Genomic DNA, 12,148 nt, shown 5'->3' on the forward strand with positions numbered 1-12,148 from the left:
ACATTTCAACAGACACAGGATCCATGCAAACCTTATGGTACAATAATAATGAAATCTACTTAGAAAGCATCTATTGTATGCACAGTCTGCCAGACAATTTCTTGAAATAATGTTCTAACAGTCTTCACAATTTTAGCAGATTCTCCACTCCAAAATGTTCCCTTAACACATTAAAACATGCATTTAACTATTCTGCAAATGCTCTGAGATACTCATTATACATGCTAGTAGCCAGCTCTCAAACATTATTGACAGAATAAACACAAGCAGCTGTCCATTTTTTAATTTGTTGTGTTCGGCAAGACCAGAGGGAAGGAGGAAGGTTGGAAAAAGATATTCCGACTTCTCATCTACGTGCTGCTCTCAGCAAATGGGGTCAATTTCCACATGTATACTAAGGAGTAAGCACACCCAGGTTTAGCTTAACAGTCAGTATTTTCCAGCTGCCTGTCTGACATTGATTTGTACAGAAGCCAGAAGTTTCTTCACTGGCAAGACCAAAGCCACACCATTCAGCTCTAACCAGTAACTCCATATCTTCGCTCCCGATTCCATTTCCATTTCCTGGCAGGCTGCTCAGAAGGAAGCCAATGGTACACAGCTTCTGTATCCTGTTCAACCCCGAACTGAGCTTCAAACGCTATAAGCAGCTCACGGTGAAGACGGCCTTTGAAATATTGCACACCTCCATTGGAACCCTCTTTCATACCTTCATCACTCCAGGTTTGACCTCTCCAACAAATTCCATACGGTGGTCCCCAGCACCACCCAACACAAACTAACTTACCCAGCCCTCCACTACCCATATCTTTTCCTGTACTAGGTCTCGCTCACCTCCCACTTGTATTGCCAGCCTTTTCCCCTAGTGTACAGTATTAAAAATCTTGCTCTTTGTTTACAAGTCCCTCCACTACCGTGCAACCCTGCAACCTTCAACGTTACAACATCCCAGCAAGCTCATTTCCAACTCTGGTCAATTGTGTCTGTCTTCCCCACCATAAGTTTGGAGCACTCGCCATCATTCTGCAATTCCTCTTCTAAACTCTTTCAACGTACAACATTTTGCCCCATATTCAAAAGCCCTTTGTTACCTCCACTATCTCTAATAAAGTGCTTTGAGACGTCCCGAGGTCCTGAAAGGGGCTGTAGGAATGAAAGTTCTTTCTTCCTTTATGCCAGAAATAGCTTTTCTCCTCTTTATTAACATTGCAGAAATATCTCAGGAATATTCGAGCTGATCTGTAAGGTTACTTTTAAAAAAGATATTTGGAAGATTATTTCCAAGTATGCCAAGAAATTAGGAGCAGAGATAAATGGAAATTAATGAAAAGTAAATTTAGAACAGACCATTATGCACACCAGACTTGTATATTAAGACCAGAGTAACCCCACATTCATCCATCGACCCAAATTACTAATCAATAAAGAGCTGGATCAACCAAAATAAGTACAAAAATCTGAGTGAGGCTGGACAGATCTTCACTTCCCCATCTTCCGAATGATTGAGGTAAACATTATGGCCAGGTTTCTTGAACAACCTTCAAAGCTTGGCTTCCGTTTCCTGTAGGAGTTATTACAACACTAGCACCATACAAGCAATACAACCCAAATATTATGGCACAGATATATCTATTTAAATATGGTCTTCTTTCTGTTTCAGATGCAAACCATCAGTAAGCTCAAATTTCATAATATGTCCCCAAAAGATTAATAATGGAGATGCAATCACTGCAAATGTTTACACTGATAATCCAGCGAATTAACATAATTTAAAATCAGTTAATACCAAAGCTTTGCAAGCTTCATGTGCTGAGCATGCACAGTCCTACACAGCTTGTCTGAGCATACTTATATTGGCTGAACAAAATATCGGACGATATACCACTGATGAAAACAGCTTTGTAAAAGCCTAGAACTTCTGATTTGAATTGCAATTGTGCACTCCAATTTTGCAACTATTTGTCTTCCATGAATCAGTTGATAGCATTCTCACTTGAGTCAGAAGGTTGTGGATTTAAGCTCCACTCCAGAGACTTGAGCACATAATCTAGGCTGGCACTCCAGTGTAGTACTAAGGGAGTGCTGCACTGTCGGAGCTGCCATCTTTCGGAGGCGACGTTAAACCCGAGGTCCTGTCTGCCCTCTCAGGTGGATGTAAAAGATCCCAAGAACAGGGTAGTTATCCCCGGTGTTCTGGCCAATATTTATCCCTCAAATCAATATCACAAAAACAGACTGTCTGGTCATTACCACATTGCTGTTCGTGTGCAAACTGGCTGCTGCATTTCCTACATTACAACAGTGGTACACTTCAAAAAGTACTTTGTTGACTGTAAAGCACTTTGGGATGTCCAGAGGTCATGAAAGGCGCTATATAAATGCAGTTTTTTAAAAATACTTTTCACTAACATCGCAAAGTACCATCCTTGCACGTCTTTTCATATGTTAATCATAAATTCCAAATCTTATGCATATCAGAAATGTTTCCATGCCAAGACACTATTTTAGCACTCAGCTGTGCCCTGTGCCAAAACAATCCGTGCTACAGGAAAATCCTGATAACTGAGGTGTCTGCTTATTCTTGCCGAGACAGAACCCCAGGAAAAACAGATTCCGTTCCATCACAGCTTTAGCATCTACCTCTAAGTGGACACGGAAGACCTCATGATGCTATTGGGTGAAGAGCAGTGCTCAGGTTAACATTTATCCTTCAACCAAAACAGATTAACTAGTCATTTACCTCATTGCTGTTTATGGGATTTTGCTGATGCAAGCTTGTCGTCACGTTTGCCAGCTTAACAACATGGATAATACTTCAAAATTAATTCACTAGCGGTGAAGCCTTCTGGGGAGCCCTGAGGATGTGAAAGGTGCTGTGAAAGTATGTCCTTCCTTTTATATCCTGCCTATTAACAAACCTGTAGTAATGAACATATTTGCACTCCAGTAGACCATCTGCAGTTGGATGTGGAGCACATTATAATTTTCTATTGGTCGTTGCAATGCAGACTTATCCACTAATATGGACTACCATTTCCATATTCTTATTTCTCAATTCACCCTATGGCAGGCTCAATTCACCTAGTGATAATTCTTTGTATGGAAAAAGCTTTGGGATATCTTGGAAAAACATAAAATAAAGGTTCTTTTCTTTAAAAGTCCACAAATGTAAGCATAATGGACTCAATTTTCCTCAGTGATTTGCACCGTTTTTTTGGCGCAGGACGCTTTTTTTGGCCTAAGTTAAAAAACCACAGTTCCCCCGATCAATTTGCACCAGCGTAACTCAGTTAGTTACGATTTTTTTAAGGTACTTTTTTTTCAGCCAAAGGGGGCGTAACCTGCCACCCGTGCCAATTCTGGCCAGCTAAGAGTTACTCCAGTTCTTCTTAGGCCCCGTATGTGGCCTCTGTAGAAAAGCCTTCTGGAGAGTTAAGGATATCGGCGCAGGTAAGTGCAGCAGATGCCCGGACAGCAGCAGGGGAGTTAAGAGGGGAGAGGTTGCCTTTCGGGTATAGTTAGGTGCGGGGAGCAGGAGGAAGGCCGTTCGGCCAGGGGCGGGGGAGTGGACCAGCAACCCACTCGGCCAGGTTAGGGGAGAGGACCGGAAGGCCGTTCGGCCTGGGATAGTAGCAGGGATCGGCACCGGCATCGGGAGGCGGGGGAAACTTTAATAATTTAATGGAGGTAAGTTGCTGCAGTGTATTTTAAGGTGTTTGTGAAGTTGCTGCAGTGTATTTTAAGGTGTTTGTGAAGTTGCTGCAATGTATTTTAAGGTGCTTGTGCAGGTTGCGAGCTGAGCTGTAAGTGTCACTTTCCAGCCTCAGCCCATAGTGTCCCTGGTTACCGTGGCAACCCAATCTTTTTGGCACAGATCAAGGCTCCACCCCCAAAACTAAAAGGACAGGTTAGGTTGCACCAAAATGAAGAAATCAAACAGGGAAATTTAGAACATTTTTTTGGCAAACTTGGGCCCCAACAAAATGGGCATAACTCTTCAAATACACCAAAAAAAGCTTGAGAAAATTGAGCCCAATGTATGGTTTGAAATAACATGAAGGCTTAATGCCATTTTAAACAACAACATGGCTCCCAACTAAAATGCAGTCTGACCATAAAAGCATAATTAGCACTGGAAAAAACAAGGTATATGTAGCCAATTTTCTAGTATCAGTCAAATTTTGTTGTTTTGTAAAACAGCACTTTGTTCCAAACATTTTTGAAGCCAAGAAATGAAAATAAAAAGTTGGTGCCAAGGTACACACTGAATCTCATAGGCAACTCCAAGTCACAAGGAGCCTGTAATAACTGGATAAAAATCAGCACACATTTAGGCATGCTCGCTGTCAAAACAACAAGTAAATTGGGGCCTGTAACATAAAATTTCAGCACACAGCCATGCAAGTTTTGTCTGATGCCTACATTAAGCCCTGAAGAAACAGTTTCCCAATATCACTGTTTAAATGTTTCTTTCCTTCCATATAATTTAATTTGTCCTCATCATTGAAGTCTCCTCTCATGTCAATTCTTTGTCCAATAAGGAGGTTCAGAACTCCCCTCCCTCAGCCAAAGCCACTGTAGGGTTGGTCAAATAGGAGATGTGCAAGAATCGCTTTGGGTGACTAACCCTTCAATGTTTACACACCTTGGGGACTGTGACCAGCATCCAATTGGCAGAGTTGAAATCAATAGCACACATTGTGGGTGAAAGAAATTACAGACTAGAACCCATGTTCTATCATTCCATAGCACCGTACATCAGAGGTTCAATTTGAAACTTCAACTGTCTTTTATTTCAATTTTTTCTATTACTTTGGTTCTCCATTTCTGTTTTCTCCTTAGCTTATTTGCTATTTCCATGAGTTTATGTAACAACACTCCGGTCTCTATTTACTTTACAGTGGAATCTGAAAGCACTACATTTATAAAAAGTTTTGAAACTTTCCCTTCCAAGCCAAATCACAAGCTAAGAATCAAACCACAATCCAAAACCAACAAAGACATACAGCTGACAAAAATACACCCACTAATTTTGACAGAAAAAGGAAGCAGACCTGTTTCTAGTTAAAGTTAACAGCAGTCAGCATTCTGGTTTTGAAGATTACTTCCATTTCCCAACATTGAAGCAGAATCACTTTTAACAAACAGCTTAATCCAAAAGCAACCCAGCCCAAGACGAAATGGAGGCAAAAGAAATTGTAGGCAAACCCATCCAAAAAGAGCAGAACCAAGAGGGCTTAAATAAAACCTGGGGTAAGGAGTCAACACACAAGAGAAAAGACAGAGACATCAAGACTTCAATCTCAGATAGAAATCTTGTTTGGTTTGAGAAAGGTTAATGGCACTACTTTTTAAGTTAAATACCCCAACGGCTCAATTGTGAAAAGCCAGCATATCGCCTTGCCACACAGTCCTGAAGGTCCAAGATTCGGTTTTGAGTGTACTGATTTGGCTGATGTCAGTCCAGGTAACAACTGGGGTTCTAAAATTTGCCTCAGACTCCATGGACTAGGGAATTTCAGTTAATATCCTCGCTTCTAATCTCTATTCAGTGACTCTTGCATGTGTAGGTGTTAGGTGAGGGCAGGATCTAGCTCATCTGTAAAGTCCAACCTTCATTTCTTCCAATATTTACTATCTAGGCTGCCAAGAAGAATGGCCATGTTGTAAGGTACAGGTGCAGCAGCGAGAATCCGGAACTCTCGGGACCAAGGTCATTCGGGATTACGGGCTTTCGATCGTCTTTCTGATGTCACAAATCCGGAAACACCCAAGCCCAGGTTTGGCTATTTCTGGATTTCGGAATGTCAGAAGGGGGGGCGGGCCCCGTCGCGGAGGAGGTGTTTGGGCGGGCCTTATCGCGGAGACCCCGAGATAAGGGTAGCAACGGCGAGTGGGGCAAGGTGAGCGGCGGCGAGGTAAGGGCAGCGACGGGACCCCGTGGTCAGCAGATTCCGGAACAATTTACCGATTATGGATGACTTGCCACCGATTAGTCCGGAACTCCAGATTTTCGATGCGGCACCTGTACTACAATTGTCACCTACGGAATCATACTCTAACAGATGTCCTGCGGAAAAAGAGCAGGTGAGAAAATAGAAAAAGGTAAATCAGACAATTAAAACCGATAGTTAAGATATTCATTTGGGTACCTCGAACCCTCATCAAATCAAGCAAGGTTTCTGATTTGGACTTTCCAGTTCCTCCGATTATCTATTTTTGTAAAATGTACACATAATTTTTATTACAAAAATACTGCAGTTTTCATATGATGGATAACCTACCCTCACTCATATTTGAAACTTCTTATATATGAGTACACTTGGTTTCAGGCCTATTTTTTTCTTACTTAATGCACATTGTAAACAAACTGATCAGACTTTTGTAATATTTGCTGACAAAACACTAAACTGTGCGTGTTATTCTTGTTATATATTTCCAGTTCCCTTTTTAAATGTATAATTTACATATATACATCGACCCAGTCACAGTACAAACCTGTTCATGCAATGGTTCAATGGGGTATATTTTATGTAAATATAATTATAAATCAGTTATATATACTGAGCTATTGATATCAATGGCAGTATAGTTAAAGATAACTGCTGTATAGTTCAAGATAACTGCGCAATCAACAAGGTCACCCTGGATAACCAATGCGAGCAGCAGGGTGGGTTGTTGGGCGAGGGAGGGTACAAGATCAGTTGCTATCATGAATGTGCTCCTGCAGATAGCCTTTCTAGAAGTCAGTATCATAGTCATCTCTCTTCCTTTCCCAGGATTGTCTTATTTTATTGCAACACCCAGGTGAAGGCCCAAGTGCTATAAAACAGGACACCATCAAGCATGAAAAAAGTACAAGATAAGAGAAGTAATTATGAAGTGCTGATAAAGTGATGCCAAATTTAGGCTTTAAAATCCTAAAGATTGTCAGGAGGAAAAAAGCTGGGCTCAAAGCAGAACCAGGAAATAGGAGAGGTCGGATCTTATTTTCCAAATGATGAGTAACGGCCGCAAATATCATTTTTATTCATTTGGATATTTTAAATACCTGTATTTTGTATTAACCAGAAATTATCTTTTGTGTCACAGCCCAAATTTTAACAAATTTACACCAGTCCAATACTAAACACTCCCACTTACCTGATGCAGCCATTAAAATGTACAATTTATCCTATCCACAAATCAAATATGTTTGGCCTTAGCCGTTATAGTCCATTGCCATCATGAACGTTTGCTTTCATTGTCTAATCCCAACATTGATTTGTTTCAGTGCGCTGTGTGACAAGAGGTCATCTCAACCTCTTCCTCAGGTAGAAACTTCACATCTGAGTACAAGCAAGTGTCATTTCTCATCAGCCTAGCACTGAACCACTTAACATGCAGAGATGTTCAGCAATTTTTATTCCAGGGACACTAAATATATTCCACTCGCTACAGGTACTGAACCTTTCCTTACTGAATGTTTCTTCATCCTTCTCCAAATTGATTTTAGAAATTCTATGAAACAAAGTATTGGATTGCCATACACCATAAAATATACAGGAACTACAACATTCATTCGTAAAATATGTCATAGGAACAACCTGTAGAGTCATGCAGTGTGACTTTATCACTGTCCATCATCACATACTTACTGGTGAACAAAAATATCTGTACTCTGCAGAACCTCAACTGAAGTTACCTGTACTAGAGTTTGAATGTTAGTTGAGGCTGAAATTTGAACTTGGGCTCTATAAAGAGCAATTCTATTTTCTGTTGCTGTCGCCACATTAAAATGCGTGTAGATTTTGCCTCCCTCAAGAAGGAAAAGGCTCCTTAAGTGTCCTTGCAATATTCCATAGCCAGAATAGTTGGAGTTTGTTCCAACATCGGAATATCTCACTCATGTAACCTTTCTCGTATATTACTGATACTACTGTGGTTGGTATCCAGTTAAGCAACGCCTCAATTAAAAAAACTCTCACCCTTGTTTTCATGACTTCACCCCTCCCCATCTCCTCCAGCCCAAGATATCTGCATTCCTCTCATTCTGGTCTCGAGCATCCCTGATTTTAACCGCTCCATCATTGGTAACCATGCCTTCAGCTGCCAAGGCCCTAAGCTCTCGAATTCCCTCCCTAAACCTCTCTACCCTCCTGCAAGATGCTCCTTAAAACTTCTCTCTTTCACCAAGCTTTTGGTCATCTGCCCTGATATCTCCTTATATGGCTCGGTGTCAAATTTTGTTTTATAACATTATACTATGTTAAAAGGTACTATATAAAATACAAGTTGTTATTGTAGTATTCGCAGGAGCACAAAACTGTGGAATTCCTCACCACCCCCATTTCACCCCTCCTACAATCTTCAGGCTTTTAAATCCCAAGCTTGGTATAATTGACTCATCATTTTTCCAAATTTGCCACACTAAGTGTTACTCTTCAATCCTGGAAATGCCCTGAACTTTGGAGCTTGTCACTGACTTCTCAATTAAAAAAGGTCAAAACTGGAAGACATCGATAACTCTTGCTTCACTCCTACAATTTTTAAGATAATTTCAACCAGTCTGTGCATACTGCATCATAACACATGGAGGACTACATGTTGTTATCTGATACAATAAATTTAAACAGTAAAATTCTCAGAAGACTCAGTTGAAAGGAATTCAAATAAAAAAAGAGAAATCTCAGAATTTACATCCAAAAATCCAGTTCCAAATCCCTAGTCTTAGCACTTCCCTCTGGTAAGATCTTTATTTTAAAAATAGGATAGGAGGGCAAATCTTGTGTATCACTAAGCAGCTGCCTTAGGAGTTGCACACCAGATCCAACTATTTTTTGGCTATGGAATATTGCAGTCACTTGAAGGAGTTTCTCCTTAAGTGGGGCAAAAACCACAAGGATCTCAATGTGGTAACAGCAACAGGAAATTTGGTCCCCTTTATAGGGCCCAAGTACAAACTTCAGCTTCAACTAATATTCAAACTTCGCCAGTTGTTTCAAAGAGCTCGCACAAGCACAATGGGCCGAATGGCCTTCTGTGATTCTATAAAACCTGTATACAAAAGGCCAACTTTGCGTGGCAAGTTTGTGACAGAATACTGTCAGCGCATTATTTATACTTCCAAGTAATGTTTTAAACGTTGGGACAATGAAAGCACAAGCAAGACCAGTTAACACTCGTGCACCAACACAGATGTGATATCTTTTGACAAAAATCAGCTTCAGAATTACAAGTTCAGCCACATTAAAACTATGTTTTTTTTTTAACAAAATAGATTTTCCCTCTCCTCGCCACTCGTCAACTTCAAATAAACCCGATTCAAAGCCCCCAGGGAGATATCGGGCCATGAAAAGGCCACCCTGCAGATTTGACTGTGTTAATTCAGCTTGATCGGGCCTAGGAAAAGGAATGGGTTCTATCTCCAAATCGTCTAAAAATAGCTTGTGACGCCCAAACCTCCGTGGGTGTTGAAAGAAAAACAAAGACGGCATCGAGTTTCTTGCGCCCCTTCCCCCCACACTCGGAAAACAAAGGAAGGCTCTAAAATTACACTTCTTCCGTGCGGCCTCTCCTCACCTGTACGCCAGAGTCATGCACTCGAACAGCTTGGTGAGGGAGGCGTCGATAGAGAGATGGGACGTGCTGTACGGTCCGAAGCAGTAGGTCTGACATGTCTGCTTGTTGACGGTGTCGAAATCGTAGCCTTTCTTGGGAGGGTGCTCGCGGTGCGGAGACGACACCATGAAATGCCCGCTGTGGATGATCTGAAGCTCGTCCGACTTCTTCAGATTGGGCTCGTCGGCGTCCGAATCGTCATCGGGCTCCTGCTTAATAATTACCGGAGCCCTGGCCGAGCGCAGCAAGAACACATCCTTAGCCATCTTAGTGAGCTAGTTCGATACCGCTGCTGTGAAACGAACTGAACAGACAACCACTTACTCCCCACAGCCACATCCCCTCCCTTCATTCGGTAGCACCCCGCTGACTGAAGGGAGTCGTGGCGTCAGAGGCCGGGAGGCGGGGGAGAGGCAGAGCCAGCCCGGACCAATCACAGGCCGGCCTTCCTTAAAGGCGCATGGCAACTGGCAGGCACCCGCTCGGAATTGGTCGGATCGATAACAACGCCCACTCGAGGCGACTGCAGCAACAAGGAATATTGTAGCAAACCTACAATTTACCGTTGTGAGAACATTTTTTTAAGATTGTTGGACAGGTAGCAAAATAAAAAATATTTATTTAGCCCAGTGTGTGCAGGCGGAGGTTGATAGATGTTTGGATTCTAAGAGAATCAAGGGACATGGGGATCAGGCAGGAAAGTGGAGTTTCCTGGGGATCAGTCGTGATCTTATTGAATGGCAGAGCAGGCTCGAGGAGCCCCCATGGCCTACTCCTATTTATGTTCTTATTTGTACGATAGAAAGTAGGGAGTCATTTGGGGATTTGACTTTTTTTGTACTTATTGTAAAAACTTTTAAGTTTAGTTAATTCTTTAATCCGTTATGAACAAGATTAGGATAGATTTTTTGCTGGGAATTAAAAATACATATTATCAGGAGTTAACAGATTATAGAGACTCAACAATAGTAAAACGTAAAATAGTAAGACTATATGCTCTAATCAGATATGCTTTAAATCTTGAGCTTTAGTTCATTGTAGCAGGACGTCCAAATCTTTTTTTTTTCCAACAACACCTCCCAAACCCATAACCTCTACCACCTTGAAAAACAAGGGCAGCAGGTGCATAGAAACACCACCACCTCCAAGTTCTCCTCCAAGTCACACAATATCCCGACTTGGAAATATATCGTCATTGCTGTGTCAAAATCCTGGAAATCCCTACCTAACAGCACTGTGGGAGTACCTTCGCCACATGGTCTGCAGTGGTTCAAGGCAGCAGCTCACCACCACCTTCTCGAGGGCAATTAGGGATGGGCAATGAATGCTGACCTTGCCAGCAACTCCCACATCCCATGAATGAATTAAAAAAAAAATGACATTCAAGAGAAATGAATTTCCTGCTGTCACTCTTATCTATGCTCTCAATATTAAGATGGTGTGTCATCAAGCAATTAACCAGCTGGATTGTGCAATTGGGTCTTATAATAAAGTAACTTACAGAAGAAAATTGTTTTATGGTGGTGTTGCTGAAGCTGAAACAGCTAGTCATTGACATAATAAGGACACCAGATTGCATTGAGTATTATTGTGGAAGCTCCTGGCTCACAGCTGATTTTACTACACTAACAAATTGGTTGATAAGCACATTACAAGGTTCATTATGAAGTTACACCAAAGTTCGACCAAACTGTGTGAATATAATACAGGTATAATATAAAAAGGTTGCAAACCTGCCATCTTCAAGTGCCTTAGAAATTGACTATTATTTGTATAGGTCAAGGCCAACTTTATAGGAACAGGAGAAAGCCATTCAGTCCCTCAAGCCTGTTTCGCCATTCAATTAGATCATGGCTGATCTGCAGCTTAACTCCATCTACCCGCCTTGGTTCCGTAATCCTGAAGCACTGAGTTTTGAATTTTACAATTGATCTAGCCAAACAGATTTTTTGGGGGGAAGATCCAGATTTCCACTACCCTTTGTGGCCCAGCTCTAATTTTAAAGTTATGCCCCCTTGCTCTAGACTTCCCCACCATAAGAAATTGTTTCCCTCTGTCTATCCTGTCAAATCCTATAATCATCTTAAATACCTCAATTAGATCACCTTTTCTATACTCAAGAGAATACAAGCCTAGTCTATGCAACCCATCCTGATAATTTAACCCGTTTGGCCCCAGTATCATTTTAGCGACTCTGCACTGCACCCCCTTCAAGACCAATATATCCTTCCTGAGATGCGGTGCCCTCAGAATTAAATGCAGTACTCCAGATGGGGTCTAACCAGAGCTCTGTACAGCTACAACATAACTTCCAACCAGTTAATATTTTGAGACAAATGATGTTTTAAATGTATGAATGGATATATATACCCTACACCCAACACAAAGAGATTTATAGGGTCAAATATGTGCTCTGCCTATACATACAAAAATAATTCTGCAGCAAATATACGGATTCAGAAGTAACATTACAAACCATATCTCATAATGGGAAACATCCATAATCTGTCAAATCGGAAACTTTTTTTCAAACAAATGATGACGACAA

The 12,148-nt window shown here is 41.3% G+C and overlaps 1 protein-coding gene across 3 annotated transcripts in view; it reads right to left on the minus strand.

Moving 5' to 3' along the window:
* The window catches only part of mlxip (MLX interacting protein), a 117,261-nt gene extending 107,281 nt beyond the window's left edge, over positions 1-9,980 (minus strand). For 2 of the 3 annotated variants that reach the window (XM_070887810.1, XM_070887809.1), the window contains exon 1: positions 9,562-9,979. In XM_070887810.1, coding sequence (XP_070743911.1) covers positions 9,562-9,866 — 305 coding nt within the window. In that variant the 5' untranslated portion in view covers positions 9,867-9,979. Of the gene's footprint in view, positions 1-9,561 lie in introns of all 3 variants that reach the window. The other variant, XM_070887807.1, reaches the window with a different exon arrangement.
* Positions 9,981-12,148: the final 2,168 nt, after the last annotated feature.

This window comes from Pristiophorus japonicus, chromosome 8 (genome assembly GCF_044704955.1).
Source record: "Pristiophorus japonicus isolate sPriJap1 chromosome 8, sPriJap1.hap1, whole genome shotgun sequence".
NCBI classification, from domain to species: domain Eukaryota; kingdom Metazoa; phylum Chordata; class Chondrichthyes; family Pristiophoridae; genus Pristiophorus; species Pristiophorus japonicus.